The 14223-nt window shown below is 35.0% G+C and overlaps 2 protein-coding genes across 3 annotated transcripts in view; one reads left to right on the forward strand and one right to left on the reverse strand.

The window, feature by feature from the left end:
- Positions 1-7567, forward strand: part of CENPL (centromere protein L) — a 35549-nt gene extending 27982 nt beyond the window's left edge. For both annotated transcript variants that reach the window (XR_007953838.1, XM_051998929.1), the window contains one exon: positions 5135-7567. Coding sequence is in view for 1 of the 2 variants with exons in the window: in XM_051998929.1 (XP_051854889.1) it covers positions 5135-5206 (72 nt within the window). In the remaining variant the exon portion in view is untranslated. The remainder of the gene's footprint in view (positions 1-5134) is intronic.
- A 2487-nt stretch (positions 7568-10054) lies between these two features.
- Positions 10055-14223, reverse strand: part of KLHL20 (kelch like family member 20) — a 64048-nt gene continuing 59879 nt past the window's right edge. The window contains exon 12 of the mRNA XM_051998926.1: positions 10055-11881. Coding sequence (XP_051854886.1) covers positions 11797-11881 — 85 coding nt within the window. The 3' untranslated portion in view covers positions 10055-11796. The remainder of the gene's footprint in view (positions 11882-14223) is intronic.

A 14223-nucleotide genomic window follows, 5' to 3' on the forward strand; every position in this document is an offset into this window, starting at 1 on the left:
CCCCCCAGAATTAACCTTTAAGTATCACAGAATCTCAGGTAGCCAAAGCAACCCTCAGTGACCATGTACTCTAAATTGAAGTGAAATTCTTTCCACAGTTCTCCCTAGTGGAAGAGAATCTACTGTGTCCCAAAAGAGTTTATTTCACTTTAAGACAGTTTTAACTGTTAGGAAATCTTTACATTGTACTAAAATCTGTCCATTTACAATTTGTACTCATTTTGTCTTACCGATGGGCAGAATTGGGCATGATAAACTCTTTTTCTTGAAAACATTTCAATCCTGTTTCTCCTTTCCCCTCTGCCAAATTAAACCTTTTTCAGTTTCTTTTACTTATCCTCATGTAGTGTAGTCTTAATAGTTGTCTCACCACTGTGGTTACCATATTTTGGACACATTCCAATTTATCATTATCTTCTAAAATGGAGTTCCCCAAAATGAAGACAGTATTCCAGATGGAGGCCTCTGCATAGTGGAGTTCATCAGGATTATCATCTTCCTTTTGTAGACAATATGCTTTTCTCTAGAAATATAATCTAGAATCTCATTAGCATTTTTGATTGCTAAATCATGCTGTTTACTCTTCATAAAATCTTGAGCTCTTTTTTCAGAATTGATGTCTAGCCATGTCTTTGATATTCCATACTTGTGAGGATGATTTTTTTGAACTCATTTTAATCCTGTTACATTTCATCTTTTGTTATTTGGCTCATCTTTTTATTCTTTTTAGATCCTTTGCCTTCCAACATTTTAGCTTTTATTCTTAACTTCTTGTTAAGTGCAGATTTATTAAGGATTTTGTTAAATCATTGATAAAAATGCCACATGTAGTACAAGGCCATAGAAAAAGTGGCATTCCCCATTCATTCCCTCCTTCCAAGTTGAAAATTCCCTATTAATGATTATTATTTGGGTATAGTCTTGCAGCTCATTTAGATTTTTTTTTTTTCGGCTGGGGCAATTGGGGTTAAGTGACTTGCCCAGGGTCACACATAAGCCTTTTTGCATTTCATCTTATTTAAATGTCATGTGACAGCAGTTGTATTATTTATTAAGAAAATACTATGAATTAAGTAATGTTTTATATTTATTGATAATTGTACCCACCTTCATTTGAAAATTAGTAATATATTTGTATACGAAACATTGAGTTTGCTGAAGGTATCTAGTTCAACAATCATTTATTTTGTGCCTCCTTTTTACAGAGTAGGAAAGCAAAAACAATCGTCAGCAAACTCATAAAATAGCATTTATATTATTTTAAGGTTTGAAAAATGCTTTTCATATACCATCTCCTTTTATCTTCACAACAGTCCTGTGAGGTAGATGCTATTATTTTTATTTCCATTTTGCTGATGAGGAAAACGAGAGGTTAAAGAATGAAAAATCATCTTTACTCAAGTAGCTTACATCTTTCTGGGTGATACAACATGAAAATTAAGAAGAAAGATTTAAGGAATGATAAAGCACTGACATTTAGAAGTACCAAGAAAGACTTCTTTGTGGAAGTTTGTATTTGAGATGAGCCTTGATCTGAAGAATACTCAAATATTCCAACAGGTTCAGGTGAAGAAGCATTTTAGGCATGGCAGCAGGAAATGAAAGACTAAGTTCAGAGAACAAAGTTGGCCAACTATTAGTCTGAATGTCAAATGTATTATAAAGGGGAAGTAATAGGAAATGAGTCTAGAAATTGAACTGGACCTCAATTGGGAAGGGTTTTAAGTGGCAGGCTGAGAATTTTGTGTTTTATCCTAGAATCAATAGGTAGCCACTGAAGATTCTCATTCAGGGAATGACACTGAAAGATCTGTGTTTCCAATATTTTTTTTGGCAGTTTGTGGAGAATGAAGAAGAAAGAGTGCTTATTTATGATTTGTGGAGCCCTCCAGAATTCAGCAGGGATTTGTTTCATGACCTCTAATCTAGCCCTCATTTGGTACACAAGAAAAGCATGAGACACTATTAAATATTTTGCTAAACTCTAGGTATATTACATCTATAGCATTCTCCTAATAAGGCAGCAAGGTGCCATGGTGCATAACAGTATTGGACTTGGTGACAGCAATATCTGAGTTTGGATACTAGCTAAGTCTGTAATCCTGGGCAAACCATTTAACTCTTCCCATACTCAGATTTCTCATATGTAAAATGGTGATAATAACCTTAATAACTTTTAAAAATGTTAGCTATTATTACTGCTGCTACTAGGACAGTTTTTCTGTCAGAAAATGAGGTTTGGGGAGTCCTCTTGGTTTTTAATGAACTGCTTGCTGCCTCTTTTTTTAAAAATTATTATAGCTTTTTATTTACAAATTATATGCATGGGTAATATTACAGTATTGACAATTGCCAAACCTTTTGTTCCAATTTTTCCCCTCCTTCCCCCCATCCCTTCCCCCAGATGGAAAGTTGACCAACACATGTTAAATATATTAAAATATAAATTAAATACAATATAAGCATACATGTCCTAAGTTATTTTGCTGTACAAAAAGAGTTGGACTTTGAAATAGTGTACTATTGAATTGCTGCCTCTTAGTGACATAAATGATTTCATGTGTAATCAGGCAACAGAAGGTATTGGTTTTAGCCAACAAATGCTTAATATTAAACTATTTTTAGGTGCCCACAGTGTATTATGTACTAGAAAAACAAAGGCAAAAGCATTGCAGCATTTTCCCAGGAATTAAACTAAATTCCATTTAGTCCATTCTTTGCAGACACCTGCTTTTTACTGGTTTTGCAGTTGGGATGTTCATTCTTCTTCAGTCTTGTGAGATTTTTGTTTAAATAAAGTTGCAGTGGTTTGATAATCACATAATTAGGTGAGAGCCGAGGAACCTTAGAGGTCATCTATCCAACTCCTTTATTTTGATGAGGGAAGGGAAGCTCAAAATATATTAAAGTACCTGTCTGAGATCATGCAGCCAGCAAGTGGCAGAGCCAAGTAGAGCCAAGTGGGAGAGCCAAGATTCAAAGTGAGGTTTGTAAATTATTGTAAATAGGGCACTTGTTCCATTATACAATAATAGTAATAATAATAAAGGTTTACAACCTTTTATGTGCACATGCTGTCCTTAAAGAATTAATGCAGTTTTTGCTAATTTTTTTTTTTTTAAGTTTAATCTGTACTAAGACCTTTGGGACATCTTATATTCAATCATCACAGAATAATGTATGATCACAGTTTAGATTTTGAAGGCTAGTCTTGTGAAAGAGCAACACTTCAGGTATTCTCTCCATTTTACAGAGGAACAAATTAATTCTCAGTCTGTCAAGTGACTTGGTTGTGATACTACTAGTAATGTACTAGAGAGAGGGGGATTCCTGTGCTCTTTCCATTTATATCATGTTGTACCTCTAACCAAATGTGCAGGTGTTTTCCTTCAGCAATGTGATTGAGTAGAAATCACTTTGGCTCTGTTGTCAGAGGATCTGCATTTGAATCCTTGTGTCAGTTTTCTCATTTATTAAATGAGGGCTTTGGATCAGATGATTTCTAAGGTTCCTCTCAGTTATAAATCTATGATCCTCTGACTTTTTGGGCCTGTTGGTTTGATTTTGTTGAGGCTAGACAAATAGTTTTCTTATTTATATGCCTTACATCCCTCTTGATCTGATAGATCTTCTGGTAAAAAAGGAATTCAGTTAAACAAAACAGATCATCACACTGACCATGCAACAGCATCTCCTTTGATCTGTATCTATAGCCCATCACTACTTTCCAGAGAGGAGAGTTAGGATTCAAAATTAGACCTGTAGGATAGGGATTAGTTATTTAGGTTCCCCCCTGTTCTTCTCACTTAATTTGGGTTTCAGCTCTTTCTTCACCATTTCTGTTTTATCTTTCCCTAAGTATATGGTAGAAAAAAAGGAGCAAAGTAAGAGAACTGAGTAAGTAGTTCTCTTCAGTATCCATTAGTATCAAACCATCTCTAATGAGAAATGTTCTTTGTCCTGCTAAAGATTTTTCTCTTTCTCTGAAACTTTTTTTTTTTTTAAACTTTTTTTTTTTTAAACCTCTTTATATTTCCCATTGTGTTCATCACTAGCTTCAATCATTTGGAGCTGAGCTATATGGCTTCTGACACTCCTTTTTTACATTTTTTTTCTCAACTGCTTTTTCATCTTCTGTAAGTCTTTCAAAGATATAAGCTGTACAATGAATTCCTCTCATTTGCTAGACAGTGCCTATTTTTTTCTTCTTCAAAATCTGATTGATCCTACTTCCATAATGCTGTCTCCATTTGATAAATGGATGGGTAAGAATCAAGTCAAGAAAATCTGAATATTCAAAAGCTGAAGTAAAGAGCTGCTATTTCCAAAATGTTTTTTTTTTTCCCCTTCTAATTCCCTTTTACTAAAGATAGTCCTTTTTCCTGAGGAGGAGCGGGATTCTGCTTCTAACTACACCTTCCTCCTTCCACTAATTTTTCTTGTGTAGGAAGATCACCTCAATTTCTTTAACCTGTGCCTCTCAGTTACCAGGATTGATTTAGCATATCTGGCTCCTATATCAGAAATGTTGTACACTACTAAGATTACTAGATCTTTTTCATACAAATTGTCATATCAGAATGTACATTTATTTTTGTTAGTTTCATTAGATTGAGGGCTGTAGCCAGCTGAAATTTTTGTATCCTGAATCTGTCATTCAGTGTTATCTACTACGTCTTGCTTTGTGTCATCTGCAGATTTGATGAAAATGCTGTTTATATTTTTATCCAAGTCATTGGCAAAAATTTGGAACTACACAAAGCTCCAGATCCTTGGGCTTTTGCACTGGAGAGCTGCGATGTTGACATTGAATCACCATGTTGACATTGAATCATTAACTGCTCATCCCCTTTATCTTTATCTTTATTTTTCTTATAGGGTAGCATTACACAAACACACACACCCACACTCACATTTCACAGAGGAAAAAGGATTTTCCCGTGGTTATTCATAAAATGCCATGTCTGACAGCAGAAATCAAGTATTCAATGCAATGTTTAACTCTATTTTGTTTAATAATGATAATATTCTAGCTATCAGTGTGATGTAAAAGTGGTATTGTAATTCAAATAAACTGCTTTTCAACATATTTCTTTTGCTATAGTTTAATCTCAAATATTTCTTTCTTTTGCAGATTCTTTGTAGCAAATATCTGATCGGAGTGTTGACATTTCTGACAGAACTGGCAGTTTTTCAAATTGAGTGACTTTATGGGGACTATGCCTTGTGAATTGATTATATAGTGTTTTTACCAGTAAGCTATTTGGCTGAAATGGGCCTGGTATGTGATCATTGCTGCTGCCTGAAGTGGCCATAGGTTTTCACATCCATCATGGTGCCTGAAGTGTCTCAGTAGGGAAGTCTCTAACAAGGAGCCATAAGAATGGAGAAAGCAGCAGTGGCTGAGTCGTCATACAAGATAACCTTCAATGGCAGCTCCCAGCACTGATGGAAATTGCTGATTTTCATTGTACATCACCATTTTCTATTTCATTGGAACTCATCTTTGAAATAGGCGTGGGGCACTAAAACAATTTTTTTAAAACTACATTTGAAAGCTTAAGCTCAATTGGCATCCTATACTCATTTAGTTAGTTTTATCCATTAAAAAACTTTCCCAAGACATTCTAATTCATTTTTTCTGGAGTGAAACAAAAGCATTTGCAGAGAAAAAGCAAGAGGGAATGGATTAATGTGCAAAACTTTGGCTGCTAATCTGCTTTTTTTTTTTTTTTTTTGTAATGACATTACTTATTTTGCACTGTTGAATTAAATATGCAGATTTTAATGACAAAGTGTTTGATTTTAAAATTATAATTTTTAAGATTTTGATTTTCATCTCTGTATATAGAGAAACAGTTTTATCTTCTCTTACCTAACGATTTCTCATTTTAAAAAATTCTAATCGGCTTCTTAACTTGTACTCCAGTTAATTTACTTGAGCAAAAATTAAGTACCTACTTGGCAGATACTAAGCCCAATGATCAATGAATTAATATATTACTGGATTTAAGCTTTTTGAGGGCAGGGATTGTTGTATTTTTGCTCTTTTTTATATGTCTAGCACTTAGAACTTATTTATTGCCACACTAATAATGCTTATTTAAAAAAAAAAAAAAACTGGAAGGCACAAAGAGGTTGCAGATGAAGGAAAAGGTGACTTCTTGGAAAGACAAAAAAGTTGGCATAATTGGTTTATTGGGTCCCCAAAGGTAATAAAAGACAATTTTTGAGATAGTAGGTCAGCTTAGTTTGCAGTGCTCATAGCTTGCATAAGAAAAAAGACAGTCATTGAGATAGATTGCATTTTAGGTACCAAAATCTACTGGAGAGGATGAAGAGGCAGAGAAATTCTGTTTTATAAGTTTACAAGATGCTTCAAATTAAGTAAACATATTTTGATATACTTAATGACTTCAGTTTAACTACAGGCATGGGGGAAAATGAAAAGCATTTTGGAACATAACTCAAGTTTAAAGATGAAAGAATCCAAAGACTTGCAGACTATGCAGGAGCCTTAAACCTATATACCATGAATACTTTATTGAAGAAGGAATGACAAGGTCTAAAAAAATTATCTTGTACAGGAAACTGGTTATTGATGAGAGTTTTATTAGACTCACCTATTGACTAGTGGAAGCAAAGATCAAGTTCAACATCAGATTAGAAGTTTATACCAAACTGAATCAAATAAGCAGCTGTTCTCAAAAAAAAAAAAAAAAAAGACAAAATAGAAAAAAGGCAAAATTAATGAATTTGAATATCACTATTTCCTGCAAAATCTTAAACAATATAAGAAAAACCTAGATAAAGCTATCCAGAAAGTTGGGTAAATCTCTAGGGAATTTATGGGAAAATATAAACAAGAATGACACAAGAAAACAAGATATGAATGGGTTGCTATCTGTACCACTAAAGAAATTGCTAAAAGCACACATTCATTGAAATGTTGAAACTTCTTCAGTAAAAAGAAGAAATGAATTCTTTTAGAGGAAGAAAACAATCTAAACTGAGAAATCAGCACCTGAGAGATTAGGAAAACTTTTTCCTGTGCACAGGTGATGACTGTCTACACATGAAGAAGACTGAGTTTGTGTTTTTACTCAGTATTTTAAATTGAACTTTGCTGTAAGCCTTTATTTTTGGGGGTGGGGTGGGGTGGGGTGGAGATGATGTGGGGAAAGGGAGACAACTGGGGCTAAGTAACTTGCTCAAAGTCATCCAGCTAGTAAATGTCTTGAGAGCAGGACTCAGATCCTCCTGACTCCAAGGCTGGTGCTCTATCCACTGCACCACCTAGCTGCCCGTTTGTTTTATAAACATTTCACATTTACAATTAAAACAGTTAAAAATCTGAATATGGTTTTGCTAAAAATTATTTTTGAATAGCAACATTTAGGATATATAGGCTTATATATAAAAACAAGTTATGTATTTGTCTTGGTAACCGTTGCTGGTCTAATATGTATTGTAACCTCCTGGGTGCTCCTAATTCCCTAGTTGTAATTTAACTTCTTGCATTAGAGAAGATTCACCTTCCAAATATAAGTATCTGATTCAATTCAAAGCCTCAGTCTGTGTTTTCACTTCCTTTCACTCTTAATTCTCTGTAGTTTGGCTTCCATCCTCATCATTTAATTGAAATCGCTCTCTCCAGAGTGACCCAAGATTTCTGAGTTACATCTGATAGCCATTTCATAGTCTTTATCCATCCATCCTTAACCTCTCTATAGTCTTGACACTATCATTCAGCCTCTTCTTGATACTTATTTGAGTCTAGTTTTTTTCTTCTTTTGGTTCTCTTACATGTCTGCACAGGTTAGGTTCTAGAGTCAACAAAGAAAGTAAAAATTTTGCACAGGCAAAATTATAAAAACTGGAATACCTAGAACTTACTTCAAGGTCTCATAATTCATAGGAGACATTGTATTTTTCTTTATTGAATAAAATACTAAACATGAAGAAACATGGGGGCTTCTGGGAGAGGAAAATATAAACAAGAAGATCCACTTAATGTTGCTGGATGATTCTGTGTATACAGTTACAGTAATATGTTAAATGCTGAATTGGAATAAATTAAATGGCCATGATTTAATTCTACTGGAAAACTTTAAACTGCCCCTTTATTGTTTGGAATTTTTTGGACCTGGTCAAGAGTTTCACTATTGTTAAAGGACAAGACTGACATCAAAGAAATCTTATTCAGTCTATTTAATTCACTTCAACAAATAGTTACTAAATGCCTGCTGTGTGTAATGAAAATAGTCCTTTTTTAAATGAGTTTAAATTGGTGGTTTATGTATGTTTAAGGAGGAAGAGACCAACACTGTTTGGACAGGGTAGTAGAGGAGTTAAGAAGTGGCACTTATGCTGTGGGAATGTAGGTATAGATATTGATCACTTGTTTCAGTCCTGTCTTATTCTTCGTGACCCCATTTGGGGTTTTCTTGGCAAAGAGATTATAGTATTTGCTATTGCCCCTTCCAGTTCATTTGCAGTTGAGGGGAGTTTGGAAGAGGAATGGAGAGATGGGGTATTAATTTGGGGGAAGACCCAGTCAGGCAAGGTCATACAGCCAGGGTATGTTAGGACTTAGGGCCAGGGGTCTTTATACTGGGCCATATTATACTGCATCTCCACTGGGTCCTGTATGGGGGGTTTGAGGGAACGTATGACGTGCATAGAACGAAAATCTATGGAATGGAGGGTTTGTGAGCTACACATCATGACATGGATTCATCAAAGTAATACACATCAATGTGTAGGCACTTGTAAATTTGGCAGGGTGGAGATAGAAGACTGGGGTTAGACTACCTGTTCTGTTACTTAGCTGTATGACTTCAGGCAAGTCACCTAACCTCTAACCCCAGTTTGCTTATCTATAAAATGAGGTAATTAGACTAGGTGATGCTATTTGAGGTCTTTTCTACTTCTAAATCTAAAGATGAGAAAATCCTCAGATGTTATGACTTATATTGTGTTCGCAAAACTGAAGCTTAAATATAACTTGTTTTCTTAGATACCTAAAATTCTTTAAATGGCTAAACCCCTTTAAAGGGCTGGGTTGAGATTTACAGACATATTATGCTGAAGTACCTATGCTCTAAATTCACACTTTTTATATAAAGTTATCATGGATGTTATCAAAATATTTCACTGACCTAGAATACCTATTTTCTTTAAATTAGGATTTCTTAAGTTTTTGTTTGACATGGATCTCTCTGCAAGTCTGATGAAGCCAAGCCAGTGGATAGACCCGCTCTCATAATGTTTTGAAGTGAAAAAAGTAGAGACACAATTATTACTAAGGAAAATATTTTTTCTGATTCAAATTCAAGGATCCACCTGAAACCTATAAGTAGATTCTTTGAGGGTCCATGAACTCCAGATTAAGAATCCCTGCTTTAAATGCTATCCAACTCAATTCTGTAAGAAAATGGGAACTGAATATTTTTCAAAATGCAAAGTGATTTAAAAAACAATGGGAACAAAAAGGCCTAGAATTTAATAGTATGCCACAGATTTTAAAATATTAGCTAGTGGTTTGTATAGCACTTTGAGGTCTGAAAAGCACTTTACATGTTAACTTATCTGATCCTCACAATAACTCTCTTATGAGGCAGGTACTATTATTAAGAGAGAGATTAAGTAACTTGCCCAGGGTCACATAACTAGGGTCTGAAGCAGCAGTCAAGATTCAAATCTTTCTGATTAAGCCTTGAGCCCAATCTCTTGAACCCACCCCTGTTGTCTTTTGACAATGCTTAATTAAGCTTGGCATAGTAATACCCACTTCCTCTGCATTTAAGCCTGAATTCCCAACTTCAAGACTGAATAATGTTAAGACCACTGCCATTAAGTATTAATGATCTCTCAATCTATGTTAAACTATATAATTAAGCTTACTAATTTTGATCGTTATTTTTTAAAATATAAATTACATCTGAACTGTAAAAACAACCTATAAGGTATTGCTTCCATTAGGTATTCTGTTCTGTAAAATCAGTAAGTGGCAGCTGGATGGTTGCCTAAACAAAAAGGAACAAGCACTAAATAGCATTAAAGAAATTTATTAAGGTAAACACTATTTTTTAAACAAGTTACTCATGCTAGAAAAAGCATAAATGATACATGTAAACAACTGTTTACCAAATACTTTTTTTTCTTGTAAAGGTGCAAATGATTTTTGAATGTAAACACAAGAATTGCCAACCATTTCTGTTGGGGGGAAAAAAGGGATGGTCATTCATTTTTGTTGTCATCACATAAGTCTTATTCCAAGACTTTCATATCAAGCACATGAATAAGGAAACAAGGAAAAAAACCCCAGAAGAAATGAGGGTTTTTTAACATTGCTTTTCCTTTTCAGTAACCTTACATGCTTAGTTAGCTCTTCACCAGCGAGGATGAAGGCAACGGAATATAGCTTTACACAACAAACAAAATATTGTTAGACGCTTTAATTGGTTTCTGCTCACTAACATGGATTCTTGTTACACGGATTGTAGAATCCCATCTTGTCGCAGCAGGCCTCGCCTACACACTTAAGTGGAAGGACTTGCATAACAGTGTCCACTGAGGGGGAGATATCACCTCTCCTTGCTGGTCCAAAGTAGCAATAAGGAAATAGAAAACAAAGTTGCTTCAGTCTGCAATGCTTTTGAGCAAGAACTCTTGCAGAGTTGCAGGGTTCTCCAGGCAGTATGGGAGGGTACCCTACTGGCATTTTAGAGGCACTGAGCAGAGCTCTAGTTCTAGCAGAAAAACCCAAGAGGAACATTGTTTTAAAAAGACTGTAATAAAATCAGTCAATGAACAAATTCATATAGGAAAACAAGAATCAAGTTGTCACTGAAGAAAACTGCAGCATTTGAGAGTCTCGACTTCTTTTTATTGAATTGACATTCCTTTTTGACTTCATGTTTAGAAGTGAGCTAAGAGTTGTTTGTTTTTTAATGACTTTCAAGTCATGTGGTACTTTAGTAAGAAGGCTGACTAACATATTTTAGATAACTTTTTTATAATTGCTGATCCTTAGGAGCTGATCCATCATATATAGTTTTGGAATTGGAATACCCTGAAAAAAATAGGTTATATATAGTCTTACTTCCCAAATGAGCATTTTTCAAAGTCAATTACTTTAAAATAACAATTATGGGTTTTGTTGTTTACCTTTTTTTTTCTTCTTTTGGTGATGAGTACAAAGAAAAACAGACACGTAACAGATGAAAACATGTAAAGACATTTAACAGATGAAAACAAAAAATAAATATTCTTCTGCACATTGTCAAAAACTTTTGTGCAAAGGTGGCATCTTGTAGGTCAAGTACTTTTTTCTGAAGCTTTCTGTAAATAAGGCAAAAGTAATGTTTTCAGTATCATTTTCCACTTTTGCCCACTCCACACTACAGTTTCCACTATGTGAGAAACCATTTCATTTCATCTTGGAAGAGGCAACTTGTTCCCTTTGCCAGACTCCCAACACATCTCTTAGTTCTGGGGTCTTGCTTATGCTGGAGTGCTCTGAAGGTTTTTTGCTCAAAAAGCATATTGGTATTTAAAAAATTAAAATACAAGCGAAGCTTCAACGTGTTGAGAAGAGTCCAGCCAATGCAGTTTCCAATAGCTGCTCTTTCAGAAAAGTCACTGGATTTATATTTCCACATTGAGGCACCGGCAAAGAATAAAATTTGATCTGTTTTCAAAACCTCACACAGCTCCAAAGTCAACGAGTCTTTTCCACTAGACACACAGGCATATATGTGAATGAGAACCATGGGGTTTCCTCACAGACGCTTACCATATGTGAGACTCACAATGTGTCATTTTAATCACACCTACACCACCCCCTAGCCGACGATAATTCATACCACCATATAACCTGCAAAAAAAGAAATAGAGTCAGATTTTCTAATAATTTAATTTCTGTTCACAAACTATCCAAGTAAAACCAGCACAAGATGATAACAAATCAACCAAAAATGTTTATTGAGCATAAAAGTTTCTCTGGTTTCATTTTATCTTATAGTTAAAAATGAAAAATAAAATATGGCAAGGTGTAACTTGGGGCTTTCTCCACTCAAATTTCATTTTAAAAATCAGTCCATCACCCTGTCATTATGCCTTTATCAATTGTCTATCATATGTTAGAAATTCTACCAGGCAATAGAGAAAAAAAACAAAAAATGAAACAGAATGAAATCCCCTTTCTCCCCCCCTCCCCTCCCCGCCCCCAAATCCCTCCAAAATCCAAGCCCAAAGTAAAAATATCACTCATTGCTGGGAGTATTCACGTACAATCAATACAACAAAATCTTTTGGAGTTTGTAACAGAATTTGAGTCCTATGATAGGACATGATAATTAAATAACTAATGTGTCATAGGTTGTCCTGAAAGAGGCATATCCAGAATACCAGATGGGATAGTGATGAATTTGTTGAGGTCACAAGTCCTGAGGAACTTGTGGTGCTGAGAGCACTGTGCCGGAAAGGAAACCAATAGAGGGAGACCAGGGAAGAGGGCAAGGGGGCTCGATGCCACGTTGTTCAAAGACCAAAAGAAATGGAAGCTATTCAGCATGGAGGAGAGAAGACTCTAGGGAACACGATAGGAAGTTGAATAGAAGAGGTATTAAAAATGTATTCAGAAATAGGATCAAAGGATGGAAAATGCTGGGAGGCAAATCTGAGAAGTGTTCAAGGAGCTGCTTCACTAGGGAACATCAAGGAAAAGCTGGGTGACTTGACTGTTCTTGAGAAGATGCTATGGCAAGGATCTCACACAGGTACAAATACATTTGGGCTTGATGGCCTCTGAAATCCTCTCCAACTCTAAGTTTCTGTGACAGACTAAATCACCATTACCCATTTCAGTTTGCTGGCCATCCAGTTCTTTAATCTAAAGAGGAGAGGACCAAGGACTTTGGGATTAAAAATTTAAAAAGCTCAAGATTCCAAATTTTCCAAATTCCAAGCAGATTATTTCTTTTTTTTCCATTTCTTAATCTGAAATATTAAAATGGATGTTACTACATTTAACACTGGAAAGAAACCTGGCTTCTCAGTTCTTTTCCATCTTCTAAACATTATAATTTTCCTCTTTTTTTTTGGGGGGGGGGGTAAAGAGATTTGAATGAAAGTGATGGAGAGACTATGGAAGAAAGAGAACTGTAAGAACTCTGAGGTAAAATTCTCTTAGGGGATAGTGTAGAAAGGCTTCTGAACCTAGGAACAGTAGCCAGAAACTTATTACTGTCCCAGGAAGGATCTCTGAAGATTAGTTAGAGCAATTAATGTAGTAGCAAATTATTTAGTAATAGATCGTTCAGTACTCTTTTTTCCATTTTATTCAAACAAATCTTGTATCACTCTGTAGCCCACACAGTGCCTGGCACATTGCTGAATGAACAAGTGAATGAATTCATGCCTCTTTAAATACTATGACTAAGTCCTTAAAAGGATTCCTGCTCCTGCTGAAACCCAAAGGAAACTATGAGGGGGAAATAATGTCTAAATCAGCACTGTATCAGTATAGTATATTGACTATTTTTTCTTGTAGGGATTGCAGCATTTGGTAATACCTGGTTACTAGTTAGAGCAATTTCTTGCATGTTATAGTTAAATAAGCAGGCTAAATTAAACCAAATCCCTAAACCAAAGCTCTTCTCAAAACAGTTTATCATGGAATTCAAATAATGGGAGGAAGTAGTCAATATAGGCGAACTCTCAAAAACAAATGGCAATTATAAAAATTCTTGCCAGTCCAATGCAGATGACACTATTTTCTTTCTATTTGATCCAATAGATTTCTAACAAAATAAATCTCCCACAAGGAGAAATTATTTTAAAACTATCTGCCAAATAATATATAAACAACCAATCTAAAGCTGCTTCAGTTGAAAGAGGCAGAACAGTGCAATAACTTGCAAGTTTCCTTCAAACATTATATTCTATGACTCAGTGAAGTTTAATCCTGCTAGCAAAAAGAAGTGTCTAAAACACGTTTAATCAATCATCTGTAAGAAGAAGCATTTCCACAGAACAGAAGAGAGAACTCTTTAGAGATTTTTTGTGTTAATATATGCAAAAAAATCAAAATTTTTCAGATGATCCTAAAGGATTTCACAAATTTAACTTGGGAATGTGAAGGGTAGCTTGATATAGCAGAAAAAGCACTACACTTGAAATTAACAGAATGTGGATTCAAATAATGATTGTGACATT

This window comes from Antechinus flavipes, chromosome 4 (assembly GCF_016432865.1).
Source record: "Antechinus flavipes isolate AdamAnt ecotype Samford, QLD, Australia chromosome 4, AdamAnt_v2, whole genome shotgun sequence".
NCBI classification, from domain to species: domain Eukaryota; kingdom Metazoa; phylum Chordata; class Mammalia; order Dasyuromorphia; family Dasyuridae; genus Antechinus; species Antechinus flavipes.